This window comes from Scyliorhinus canicula, chromosome 4 (assembly GCF_902713615.1).
Source record: "Scyliorhinus canicula chromosome 4, sScyCan1.1, whole genome shotgun sequence".
Taxonomy (NCBI): domain Eukaryota; kingdom Metazoa; phylum Chordata; class Chondrichthyes; order Carcharhiniformes; family Scyliorhinidae; genus Scyliorhinus; species Scyliorhinus canicula.
In genome coordinates this window covers 229,157,485-229,171,143 of record NC_052149.1, presented here as the reverse complement: position 1 = coordinate 229,171,143, position 13,659 = coordinate 229,157,485, and the positions used below count along the sequence as shown (strand labels likewise).

Sequence of the window (13,659 nt, the reverse complement as noted above, 5' to 3'; positions counted from 1 at the left end):
TGAAAGAATTACCCTCTGGAAAGTAAGATTATAGTAACCACTTTGTAAACGCAGTTTGAAATAAATGTTATTGTTGTGGGCCAGGTCTCCAGGGTGACGGAACAGCCTGGAGGAAAGGCAAAGCCGCCTGTGAAAGCGGCGTTGCGTCAATTCCCCGTCGGTGCTCGCAGTCCCCCCGTGGAGGGGGGAATGAGGAGGGACATCAGCTGTGTACACAGGAGCGGATCTCATGTACGGAAGAGAAAGACATCTTTGTGCTGAGTAACACACTCGGGGCGGGGAGAGTGTGTGCGGCTGTATATAAAGCTGGCACCCAGCACTCAGGCTACACTCCGCCCTGAATAAGCCGAGAAGAGGAAACTCCCGAGAGCTTCAGTGGCCATTTCTTGCTGCGCAACTGACGCCGTCGGAATTTTCCGCCACCAAAGTAGCGGATTTGCTGTCAGCGGAGCAAAAACCACACGCCGTCCCGAGCCATGGCTTTCAACGTGAAGGTTTATCTGCTGGGGAAAGAGGAAACGAACCGGGAGATCCGCCGCTTCACCGTCGACCACGGCGTCTCCACCAGCTTCGAGTATCTCTACAAGAAGGTGGGCAGCGTCTTCCAGAGCCTGCGATCCGAGAACTTCCAGATGTATTACAAAGGTAGGTGTTTGTGACTCCCTGCCTGAATTTCCCCCGGGGTCCCTGCCTGAATTTCCCCCGGGGTCCCTGCCTGAATTTCCCCCGGGGTCCCTGCCTGAATTTCCCCGGGGTTATCTTTCCTTTGCGTCTGATTTTCCGCCTCCAAATTTATGCTTTTAATGTTCTTGTGTTTTGTCTAAATATTGTCAGCGACAAAGGAAACTGCGGGGAGTGGTTTTAATTGGCAGGAGAGGGTTGGCGCCGCCCCCCATCCGCAGTTAACCGGAGTTGATTGAACAGCGAGATTGCTGGACTGGATGGGGCTGGATTCCACTCCCAGGCATTTGTCCAATCTGCCGCTGTTGGGAGGGGGGTGGTTTAAAGGAAAAAAAAAACCATGGTTTACCAAATTGTTTTATCAGCGCCCCTTTCGGTCAGGCCTGTGCAGAATGCGGAAATTCCCGCTATTCACCGACACCAACCCATTCGCCTATCCTGATACTCCTGATCAAATAATTTCTATAAAACGAATGCCATAAGTTGCTTGTTTTTTTAAATGATTTTGCCATTACGGAGGAAAGTCTTACACCGCCTATTTCAACGCAACTGGGAGTGCATTTTCCACTGCTTCACCAGCAAAGCATTATGCTGAAAATTTGAAATGCAAACAAAAATATTGAAAGTATCCTGTTTGTGGTTAAAAGTCACAAAATGAGCAGGTTGGGTGAGTACTGTTAGTACTCTGCCTATTGCCTGTGCTTGAAAAACTCCCATGTGATGTGTTAACACGATTACATGATTGGGCAGTGCTTACTGAACAATCCTGAGCATATTGAGTTATACTAATGTAGTAATCCACGGGAGGCAGGAGTTCCGTCACCACACCAATATTTATTTATAACGATATTACATGAGCAGCTACAAACAGTGCTGCGAGCAGTCCAGTCAACTTAAGACTGGCTCACAAAGCCTACACAGGTGATTATATGGGCCCCCTCAATGAGCTATCATTGAGGGAGCTCATACTCCAATTGGCCAACCAATAAAGCTAATTGGAGTTCATTACAACTAACAACCAATTAAGATTCAAGCAGGCTTACTTACACATTCCAGAAACAACAATATATTCATAGAGCTAGCAAAAGGAATATGTCCAGACATTGCACCTTTGAACAAGAGGAGGCCATTCCTGTCAAGCCTGCTCCGCAATGTAATATGATCATGACTGATCAGACCTTTCAATGTCTTTTACACCCACAACCCCATAACATTATTGTTAATCAGAAATCTATCAAACTCTGCTTTAAACATATTCAATGATTGAGCTTCCACAGCTTCTGGGGTAGAGAATCCCAAAGATTCACAACCCTCCTGTGTGGGGGGGGAAAAAAACTGTTCTCATCTGAGTCCTAAGTGGCGTCCCCATTATTTTGAAACTGTACATAATCCTCGAAGATGACATTTTCACTTGAGCTGTAGTTTAGGGAGGGGATTTCGGATGAAGGTGTGCTGCCTGTGTTGGAGCGAATCAGTGATGCTCGAGAGGCCAGAATTGGAGGAGTGCAGATATCTCAGAGGGTTGTGGGGCTGGAGGAAGTTGGAGACTGGGAGGGGTGAGGCCATGGATTCTGTACAATACAAGTAGCTGTTTATTTTGCATATTTAAAAAATGTGACACCTTCTGGCTGGCAGCCCAGACTGACTCTTGGACGTTTATGGTTCATATAGAGAATCATTCCAGTGCAGAAGGAGACCATTCGGCCCATCAAGTCTCCAAAAGAGCACCCTACCTAGGCCCACTCCCCCGCCCTATTCCCAAAACCATTGTCAAGACCAGCAGATAATACAGCTCCAAGATCAAAGGGTTGATGAGTGAATGGTTCGAGTTAAATACTGGTCTCTGACTCCTGGAACCAACCTTCAAAAATTCCAAAGATATGCCAACCCTCCGAGTGAAGGAATTTCTCCTTGTCTCGGTCGTAAATGGCAGACCTTTGTTTTGAGACTCTAGCCCTTGGTTCCCCAGCCAAAGAGAAACAGCCTCTCTGCATCAACCTTATTAAGCCCTCGTGTATTTCAATGAGATCACCTCTTGTTCTTCTAAACTCCAGAAAGTATAAACCCATTCTACTCCATCTTTCCACGTGGGTCAATCCACTCATCCTAGGAATTAGTCTTGTGAACCTTCACGGTAGCACAAGTGGATACCACTGGCTTCACAGCGCCAGGGTCCCAGGTTCGATTCCCTGCTGGGTCACTGTCAATGCGGAGTCTGCATGTTCTCCCCGTGTCTGCATTTCCTCCGGGTGCTCTAGTTTCCTCCCCAGTCCAAAGACGTGCAGGTTAGGTGGATTGGCCATGATAAATTGTCCTTGGTGACCAAAAAGATTAGGCGGGATTGTTGGGTTACGGGGATAGGGTGGAAGTGAGGGCTTAAGTGGGTCGGTGCAGACTCAATGGGCCGAATGGCCTCCTTCTGCACTGTTCTTCTCTGTTCACTGATCCCCTTTTAAGGCACGTTCTTTGGGTATGGAGGTTTAAAAACTGCACACCCCGTGGTCTCACTCGAGCCCCATATAATTGCAGCAAGTTTTCTTTATTTCTTTGCTTCAACACCTCCCTCCCGTCCCCACTGCTTATAAAGACTATCTCAGCATTTGCATTCCTAATAACATGCACTACCTGCCATTTCTGAATATTAACTGAGCTGAACCTGCAAGCTGATTACACACTATCTTTTTCAGATGAGGAAGGGGATATGATTGCGTTCTCTAGTGATGATGAGCTGATGATGGCTTTGTCCTTTCTTAAGGAGGGAACCTTCCGCGTCTACATCAGAGGTAAGACTTCCTATCGCTCTTTGCTAAAATCAGCCCAACAGCTGTTTGTCTCATTCCCATTGAGTATAAATATATGAAATGAAAATCGCTTATTGTCACAAGTAGGCTTCAAATGAAGTTACTGTGAAAAGCCCCTAGTCACCACATTCTGGCACCTGTTCGGGGAGGCTGGTACAGGAATTGAACCGTGCTGCTGGCCTGCCTTGGTCTGCTTTCAAAGCCAGCAATTGAGCCCTGTGCTAAACAGGAGAGGGGATCTATAGCACAAAATAAACTGTTCAAACATAAGCCCATAAGCTAGGGGCAGCACAGTGACGCAGTGCTTAGTACTGGGTCTCACCCCCACAACCTGAAAAGATGTGTAGGATATGTGAATTGGCAGTGCTAAATTGCCCCTTAATTGGAGAAAAAAAGAATTGGGTATTCTAAATTTATAAAAACAAACGTAGGTAGCACCTGGAGCAACCATAGGGCTGAATATTACACAAAACAGAAGTTTGCCGTTGTGCTCGGTGACTTTGGGTTTTGTGAAGGGTGGGGTTACTAGCAGATAACTGTCAATAAACAAAGGTGTAGTCTGGCTGTTGTGGATTCATCCCTGATTCCTGGTTGATCTGTAAGCATTAAGTTGTTGTTCGTGTTATTCCGCTCTTTTCCCACAATGAATATTTACCAGGTTTTCCACTCACTGACGAATGTTTTCTCTCTCTCTCCCTTAATTTTTACAATTGTAGAAAAGAAAGAGTGCAAACATGGACAGGACAAGGGAACTGGGCCAATTCATCCAAACATTATCTGTGATGCCTGCAATGGCCCAGTGATTGGTGCTCGCTACAAGTGCTCTGTGTGTCCTGACTATGATCTGTGTGGTGCCTGCAAGGGGAAAGGATTCCACAAGGAACATGAGATGCTGCTGGTCCAGACCCCTCAATTCGTCCATCCATTTGAGGTGAGACTGCCCATTTAGTTAACAAGTCTGGGCTCTTTGTAAAAGCAGTAACTACCATGCCCTCGACTAGACTGTTCTATGGATGGTGGGCAATTTTGAGAATGATTTGGTTGAGATCTATGAGTCTGGTTATTTTGTAATTCTTCACAGCAAACTCTATAGTTGTTTTCACCCCCTATTGCCTTAGCTGATAAATCTAGGTACTGAATCATGCTGACAGGAAAGTCACTAGTTCAGATCCAAATTAAACTCTCAATAGTGCTAAACTTTTAAATCACTGGTTTGAGCTCAGCTAGAGTAGTGTAGCCAGTTCTAGACCCTATATTTCAGGAAAGATGTCTAAGCCTAGGAAAGGGTGCAGAAAAGATTCACTCTAGTCTTCCAGGGATGAGAATCTTTAATTATGTGGAAAATCTGGGATATTTCTCCTTGGAGCAGTGAGGGTTGAGGGGAGATGTAATGGAAGTGTTCAAAATCATTAAGGGTTTTGCTAGAGTAAATAAGGACAGACTTTTCCCATGGTGAAGGGTCGTTAACCAGAAGAAACATATTTCAGGTGACTGGCAAAAGAATCTGAGGCAACATGGAGAAATATGTTAACAGTTGTTGTGAACTAAAATACTGTTTTTCACAGTAACTTAATTGCAGTGTTAATGTAGGCCTACTTGTGACACTAATAAATATTTATTATTACTGTGTAAAAGATAATGGAAGTATATGTAATATTATTAAAAAGGGAATTGGATAAATATTTGGGTGGGGAGGAAGACCAAGGAATTGGGACGAATTGACTGACTCTGTCAAAGCACAAGGAGCCAGGTAGTCTGCTTCTGGGCTTTAACATTTCATGATGGAGGGACAGAAGAGCTGTCTCTGGGCTAACAAAATAAATGGGCTCAAGTTAATCTTTTAGGAAGCCCTACTGGGATTATGGATCCTGTAAGAAGTTGGTTAGTTGGGGGTGGCAATGTTGACCCTCCAGATTTACAAATGCTATTGACTGACCAAATGCCCACCCAAGTGACCACTGGGACGAGGGCAAAACTACCAGTAGTAGTTCCATGTAAAAATGTATCTGCAAGTATATTTCTAATTGGCTAATCGCAGGGCTCCATTGTTAAGTAATAATAGTCCAAGTTGCTCCGTTTAAGTTTTCTTTTTAAAAAACAGAAATTCACCGACTGAATCTGAGGCTTTTCTCGGCTCATCGGTAGAGGAAAAAATATAAAGTTATACTAGCCTGGTTAATGGGGTCAAATCTGACTTCCAGAAGTTGGATATTCTCTTCCTGTCCCTGGCAGGCAGGGTCCAGACTATAAGATGAGTGTGTTCCTGAGATTTTTTATTTCTAAAAGTTCTAAATTAACAAATTAGTGACCTCTTTCATTACGATGGGTAAGACTCCAAGGATCCCCAGGGCGTACCTTCAGAGAGATACAGTCAGGAGGTTTAGCTTTACCCAATTTATTATTGGGCAGCAAGTAGAGGGGTGGTTTAGTGATCTGGTTCCCATATGGGGGCAAATTCTTGTAATGGTTCCAGCCTTGGTGCGTTAGTAACGGCATCGTTGTCTCTCCAGCAAGGTTTTCCTCATCCTTTAGTGGTGTCCACCCTGGGAATCTGGAAGCAGTCCAAACAGCATTTTGCTGGTCCCTATTTGCAGTAAGCTCCTCTTTTTGCCAGTGGGTTTAAACTCTATGTTTAGGTCATGAGAGGAAGGGTTTGGCGAGGTTAGGAGACTTGTTTGTGAAGGGAAGGTTTGCCAGCTTTAAGGAGATGTTGGAAAAATTCCAACTCCCTGGTTCTGATCTGTTCAGATATTTTCAGATTCGTGATTTTTCCCTTGGCATCACACTCCTCCCAGTTGGAGAGGAGGGGAAGCATTTTGTGTATTTACGGCCAGGGCCAGATCCTAACAGCGGAATTGGCTCTGTTGAATGAGTTGGGGTGAATGATGAGGTGTGGAGCGAGACTCTTTGCAGGGTCAACTTCACGTCCTCCTGCGCTCTACTTAGCCTGATCTAATTCGAGGTGGTGCACAAGGCTCACTTGACAGAGGTGAGGATGAGTGGATGTTTCTCTGGGGCAGGCTGTTCTCGGGGCACCGGCTAACGCACTTGCGTTCTGGTTTTGTCCCAAATTAGTAAGCTTTAGGATCTCCTTTAGCACCATGTCAGAGATACTTAATGTCGATCTGGAGCCATGTCTGTTGGTGGCCATTTTCAGAGTGTCCGACTTGCCTATGCTGTAGACAGGGGGATGTCCTCACCTTTGCCTCGTTATTGTCTGGAGACCAGTTCTGTTTAGGTGGAGATCATCTTCTCCACCCAGTGCCTCGGCCTGGTTGGGTGACCTTGTGTCGTTCTTGCATTTGGAGAAGGTCACGTACGCCATTAGGAGCTCGGTAGAAGGGTTCTATTTGATCGTAGCTATTCATTTTCTTTTTCTAAAAATTAGTTGGCATCAGTTGTTAAGGGGTATGTATAGCTTAATGTTGGGGGTTAAAGTTAATTGGGTTCTTGATTGTTTATTGTGTTCTTTTTGCATTGTAACTTTAATTAACTTCTATATTATTTTGTTTATAATGAAAAATTTTCAATAAAAATGTTTATTTTCTCTTATTTTGAGCAGCGGTTTCCCCGAGGGATGTGGCACCACAAGAAGAGAAATGGAGGTCTGTGTCACTGGGCAATGGCACAGCAGGAATCCTTTGCTCAGGCAGCAGCTTGCAGCGGTAGACAGCAGTCACCAGCTGCAAAGCTGACCCCAGCTGAGGAAGGTAAATTGTTCAGTGCACTCCTGTACCAGCTATTGTCAAGATTTGGAATTCTAACAGTGTAATTAATCTCTCATACCTCGGGCACTCTGCAGCTATAGCAGGGCTGAGGTGCAGATTTAAAAACTAGAAAGTACTGCAGCTAGATTTACCAGGAATGAGGGGTGTCCATTATGAGGAGCATCTGCAGAAGCTTCTTGAACCAGAGGTGGTTCAGGAAAGATTTAATAGAGGTGTTCAAAATAGTGAGGGGGTTGTGAGAGAGTAAATGAGGAGAAACTGCTCCAGGTGGCAAGAAGGTCAGAAGGCACCAATTTAAGATAATTGGCCCAAGGTAAGATAACGAAACAATTAGTTAATGTAGCAGTGGCCCTTTTAATCCATCTCCTCCATCCAAACGAGATTCCTTCCTTGAAATGAATATTGAATCATTTGGAAAGATTTGCCATGTTTTTAAGAGGGGAGATAAGGGGGGTGAAAATATGTATTTTGTGTTCAGCCATTTGGAATAAGATTGTTTGAATGGAACAGGAAAATAAACTATTACTTGAATTGCTCCTGTATTCAAACCTTTTTTTTTTTTTTGCAGCTGAAGCTTCTGGAAGCCAGAAGCAGGACCAGAATGTAAATGTGAACTATCTGAAGAATGTGGGACGAAATGTGGCTGCAATGCTCAGTCCACTGGGTAAGTTGGAAATCCCCTTGATTTGTGACCCTGGTGGATTATGTGGTGATTGCGTCCTCATAACTGTGACCCTGTTCTTGTCCCATTGGCTCCTTAATGAGGGGGAAGGGGTGAACAATGTGCTTCTATTGTGCCAGCCGCCACTGCAACACCAGGTCCCCTACTATTTGTGGAGAACAAAACCTTCCATCTTGGGGAGCCCTGTGCCCCATCACAGACTTTTTTTGCCTTCATAAGGGACAGACTGAAGATTCATCCCGGACAACAAGACCAAGGGATAACTCCTGAGGGAGACCTGTCATTGTTTTCCCTTTGTCTGTCATAACTTCCTCCTCCCCTGGAAAACATGCTCTGTTTGGTGGACGAGCAGGACAATGCCCATGAGAGTTCTGCCAGCCCTCTTGTTGTGGCACTCTAGAGATTTGTCTACAGAATGCTCTGCTCTCGGGCGCTTTGTTGCAAAGCATTTTCAGCACCAAAACAGCACATTCCATCCAACTGGTTTATGCTCAAAACAATCTGCCTCCTATCCTCCTTCATTTATTGCTATTGATGATAAATATCTTTCATCTTCGTGTTCTGAATTTGCATCCCATTAAATTCCTCCATCCCGTTTGCCTCAACTGCTCCCTGTGAAGTGAGTTTCCCATTCTCTGGATGACGACGTTGCTCCTGGATTATTTGGGGGATGCAGGTTAGCTCGGCTGAAAAACACCAACAGTGTGGGTTCAATTCCCATTCTGTTTGAGGTAAACTCGGAACCTGCTTCCTTGCCGTGCCCCATGAGTGGAAGACAATGGCAAACCACACAAAACTGCCAAGATAACAGCTGGGGATGAAGCATCAGCCGGCATATGGTATATTTACTCTGCCTTTGGGCAGCGTGCATATACCATACCATCTTTTATTCATGACCCTCGTTCTGGCTTCCCCAGGGAACATCTTGCCTCCACCTAATCAAACCTATGCATTTTAAAAAAAATAAATACATTTCGAGTACACAATTCATTTTTTCCAATTAAGGGGCAATTTAGCATGGCCAATCCACCTAGCCTGCACATCTTTGGATTGTGGGGGCGAAACCCACGCAAACACGGGGAGAATGTGCAAACTCCACACGGACAGTGACCCAGAGCCGGGATCTAACCTGGGACCTGGCGCCTTGAGGCAGCAGTGCTAGCCACTGCGCCACCGTGCTGCCCTATTAATCAAACCTATTCATAATATTAAAGACCTCTATCACATCACCCCTCTGCCTTCTCTTTTTTAAAAAATAAATTTAGAGTACCCACTTCATTTTTTTCAAATTTATGGGGCAATTTAGCGTGGCCAATCCACCTACCCTGCACCTTTTTGGGTTGTGGGAGCGAAACCCACGCAGACACTGGGAGAATGTGCAAACTCCACACGGACAGTGACCCAGAGCCAGGATCGAACCTGGGACCGTGGCGCTGTGATGCAGCAGTGCTAACCACTGCACCATCATGCTGCTCCTCCTCTGCCTTCTCTGGCCTTTCCTGATGGACATAGCATCTTAGTTCTGGGTTTCTTTTTCTCTCTGGTGCTTTTCTGTCCTTTTTAACATGAGGATCAGAGGTTGTTCTGATTGTGTTGTAGGTATTGATGTTGACATTGATGTGGAACACCGGGGCCAACGTTTTAAAGCTACTGAGTGCCCTGGGGAGAGCCAGCCCACCTCTGCAGACAATGACCCACAGCCCCATCCATCATCTGATGACCAGAGGAAGAAAAAAGAAACTGCCAACTCCAGCCAAGAACAGAGCGAGCCTTTGCTGATGGACATGGATCAGTCAGCCACAAACAACAACCCCTTTGACGCTTACACCCCAAGCACTGTGGGTTCCAAGGTAAAGGAGATTACTTCACTCTCCTGAAAACAGTTAATCCACAGCTACTCGAGCTTCAAATCCTGCACACCAGAGTATTTTAATATTCAACCAAATGAATTGCTAGACCACTTTAGAGGGCAATTATGAGTCAACAGTTAGCACTGCTGCCTCTCAGCCCCGGGTCACTGTCCGTGTAGAGTTTGCATACTCTCCCTGTGCTGCGTGGGTCTCACTCCCACATCCCAAAGGTTAGGTGGATTGGCCACACTGAATTTCCCCTTAATTGGACAAAAGTGACAATGAAACAGTTGGATTGTTGTGAGAACTCAACTGGTTCACTCGTGACTCTTTATGGAAGGAAGCTTGCCGTACCTGGTCTGGGTTTACACACTGGGATTTAATTTTTTTTTTAATTTAGAGCAGTGTTTTTCAAACTTTTTTTCCGGGGACCCATTTTTACCAACCGGCCGACTTTCGAGACCCAACTAGGCTGACCTTCATGACCCACGCCGGCCGACCTTTGCGGCCCATGCTGGCCGACATGCGCGACACACCATTTTCTCTTCTCTTGTTTGTTGCTGACAAAAATGGAGGAAATGGTTTTGGGTCTCTTTGACCCCTTTAAGTGAACCCTTTGGCCCCCGAACTTGTGGGGGAAAAAAAGGCTGCAACCATATAAAAAAAAATGCGGCCGCACTGCGCATACGTGTCCAATCATCAGTTTTGCGCATACGCACCGATGATCGGGAACGCATGCAGCCAATTTTTTTTTTAAGGCCGCTCGCAGCCAGCATTAGTAAAAGCCGGTTGCGCGCGGATTTGCGTGATCGGGAGCGCCGTGACGGACGGATCCGTGACCCTCCCGACACCCACCTGCGGGTCGCGCCCCTAAATTTGAAAGTGCCTGATTTAGAATACCCAATTATTTTTTTAAATTCCAATTGAGAGGCAATTTAGCGTGGCCAATCCACCTAACCTGCACATCTTTGGGTTGTGGGGGTGAAACCCACACTGACACGGGGAGAATGTGCAAACTCCACACGGGCGGTGACCCAGGGCCGGGATTCGAACCCGGGTTCTCGGCGCTGCAGTCCCAGTGCTATCCACTGTGCCATATGCCACCCGGGATTTGAATTTTTATTCTTGGGATTATTCGTCCAGTCTTCTGGGCTATTAGGTCCAGTAATATAACCACTACCAGTACTCTGTGCTAGTGACAAGCGCCGTGAGCAGTAAATTAGAGAGGTTAGGAAGAGGAGAGAAACATGACCACCATTGCTCAGTTCAAATGGCAGCAGTTGAATACTATTTAAAGTTTACTTACAATGGTGCAGAAAATCCTCATCCCAAAATAAAGGTGCATGTATGATGAAATAACTATTTACCCGGCAGAGTTTGGAGGAAGAAACTTTTGAATTATGGTGGGTTGTTTCACATGGCTCGCCACTGCAATGACATAATTGATTCTCATTGCCACACAACCCAATTTCGAGTACTCCATTCTCTTTTTCCAATTAAGGGGTAATTTAGTGTGGCCAATTCACCTAACCTGCGCATCTTTGAGTTGTGGGGGTGAGACTCATGCAGACACAGGGAGAAGGTGTAAACCTCCTCACGGACAATGACTTGGGATCGAACCTGGGTCCTCGGCGCCGTGAGGCAGCAGTGTTAACCACTGCGCCACCGTGCTGCCCCAACACAGCCCAACCTTAAAACCATCCGTGTTCATCACCCTCTCCCCATCCCTGCTATGGGTCTCCCAGTTTCTGAGATAAATTTTTCATGTGCTGATTTAGACATTCGGTGATCCCCACAAAGCTCTTTGCAGTAGCCTTGGCATTCTAATTCTGTAATTGCAATGCAAACGTTACTAAATTTATACATTCCATCAGTGACTACATTTCACAAGCACTTAATTGGCTCCAAAGAACTTTGGAGCGTCTCATTGATGTTCATGAGATCTTTCTGTGCACAAATTGACTGCCATGTTTATTAAAAATGAACTGCTGTACTTCGTTGGGTGTGAAGGGCTTTGGTCCCAAGATCATGAAACGTGCACTATAAATGGCAAATTTTCTTTAATTCAATTGAGGGTCACCAGATAACCAAGAAGTTCTATTTCCCCCATTCAAACCCTGATAACTGATGTAGTGACCCTAAATGCTGCCATGGTTGAAGTCCACTAAATCTGTGGTTAGCACTGCTGCCTCAGTGCCAGGGACCTGGGTTCGATTTCGGTCTTGGGTGACTGTGTGGAGTTTGCACGTTCTCCCCATGTGTGCGTGGGTTTCCTCCGGGTGCTCCAGTTTCCACCCACGGTCCAAAAGATGTGCAGGTTAGGTGGATTGGCCATGCTAAATTGCCCCTTAGTGTCCCAGTGATTAGGTGGGGCTACTGGAATGGGGCGCGGGAATGGGCCTAGGTAGGGTGCTCTTTCGGAGGGTTGGTGTAGACTTGAAGGGCCTCTTTCTACACTGTAGAAATTCTACAATCCAGAGTACAACCCGAGTCTGGCACCTACCTGAGCTGGATGGCATTATATATCAGCCAGCACTTTGACCCATTATAGAAGCATCATCTAATGTTTTTAATAACAAATGCTCTTCAGAGTTAAGTCAATTTTCAAAATACAATTTGAGTGGAAGGTATTAATTTATTAACGTATTTGGTTTAATTGTACAATGTTACCCTCTTTTTTTTTTAAATGAGCTGCATTCCTTTCCTGACAGACGCCCAGTGTTGACAATAATATTGACGAGGAATGGACTCATCTATCAGACAAAGGGGTTGATCCATCAACTGGTGAACTGCAGTCAATGCAGCAACTTTGTTTGCAGGAATATGAGGAATCTTTAAACCAACGGCAAAGTTCCAGCTCTTATGAACTGGGACCCACGGGACTGAGAGAAGCAGCTCTGTACCCTCATCTTCCACAGGGTAAGGGAAAGTTTTTTATTAACTTAGGCAGCCCTTGAAGTCAAATAGAAAATATTGGAAATGCTCAACAGATCTGGCAGTATCTGTGGAGAGAAATGTTTCGGGTTGACAACCATCTGTCTACTGTGGTTACTATTGTATTAGTTCATGAAGTCACATTGGTTGGATTTTCAAACTTTGACTTGGTGTTTTTGGGCAATTTACACTCCTTAACGTAAAGGGGCCTCACGATAGCATGGTGGTTAGCATCAATGCTTCACAGCTCCAGGGTCCCAGGTTCGATTCCCGGCTGGGGCACTGTCTGTGTGGAGTCTGCACGTCCTCCCCGTGTGTGCGTGGGTTTCCTCCGGGTGCTCCGGTTTCCTCCCACAGTCCAAAGATGTGCGGGTTAGGTGGATTGGCCATGCTAAATTGCCCGTAGTGTAAGGTTAATGGGGGGATTGTTGGGTTACGTGGGTTTAAGTAGGGTGATCATTGCTTGGCACAACATCGAGGGCCGAAGGGCCTGTTCTGTGCTGTACTGTTCTATGTTCTAGGTGCTATAAAAATGCAAATGAGCCATGCACATGTGTAAAGTTCCAAGTTTCAACCTTGATAATCTCACCTTAGTGAATTGTGAAACTTCAGATCTCTGGGAGCCTGACCATGATGGGGTTCAGTGCAAATAAGCCAGGGAGAGCTTGACCGTATTAAATTGTAGGATCATGTGGTGCCAATTGGTCCACAGGTGACTGCTTCTCACTTGGTACACTACATAAATGACTAGGTCCATCCAGTCCCACCATTCAAATTCATCGATCCATTATACCAGCCACAAGATCATGGCTGATGTGTATCTTGATTCCGTCGTTCTTAACTCCGTATTTATTTTATATATTTTATCTAGGTTTTTAAAAAAAAAAAAAAATCTCCTGTGACAAGATAGCTTTTGTGGGAAAATTGCAGATATCCAGGACCATGTTGTTGGGCCTGTGAAAAGGGAGCGAAGACCGCTTTGT

At 45.5% G+C, this 13,659-nt stretch overlaps 1 protein-coding gene across 1 annotated transcript in view; it reads left to right on the top strand.

Annotated features, from left to right (window-relative positions):
• sqstm1 (sequestosome 1) overlaps positions 1-13,659 on the top strand; it is a 75,749-nt gene that overhangs the window by 60,575 nt on the left and 1,515 nt on the right. Inside the window, exons 4-10 of the mRNA XM_038796211.1 lie at positions 85-645; positions 3,369-3,464; positions 4,199-4,413; positions 7,045-7,192; positions 7,779-7,874; positions 9,492-9,742; positions 12,454-12,661. Coding sequence (XP_038652139.1) covers positions 477-645; positions 3,369-3,464; positions 4,199-4,413; positions 7,045-7,192; positions 7,779-7,874; positions 9,492-9,742; positions 12,454-12,661 — 1,183 coding nt within the window. The 5' untranslated portion in view covers positions 85-476. The remainder of the gene's footprint in view (positions 1-84; positions 646-3,368; positions 3,465-4,198; positions 4,414-7,044; positions 7,193-7,778; positions 7,875-9,491; positions 9,743-12,453; positions 12,662-13,659) is intronic.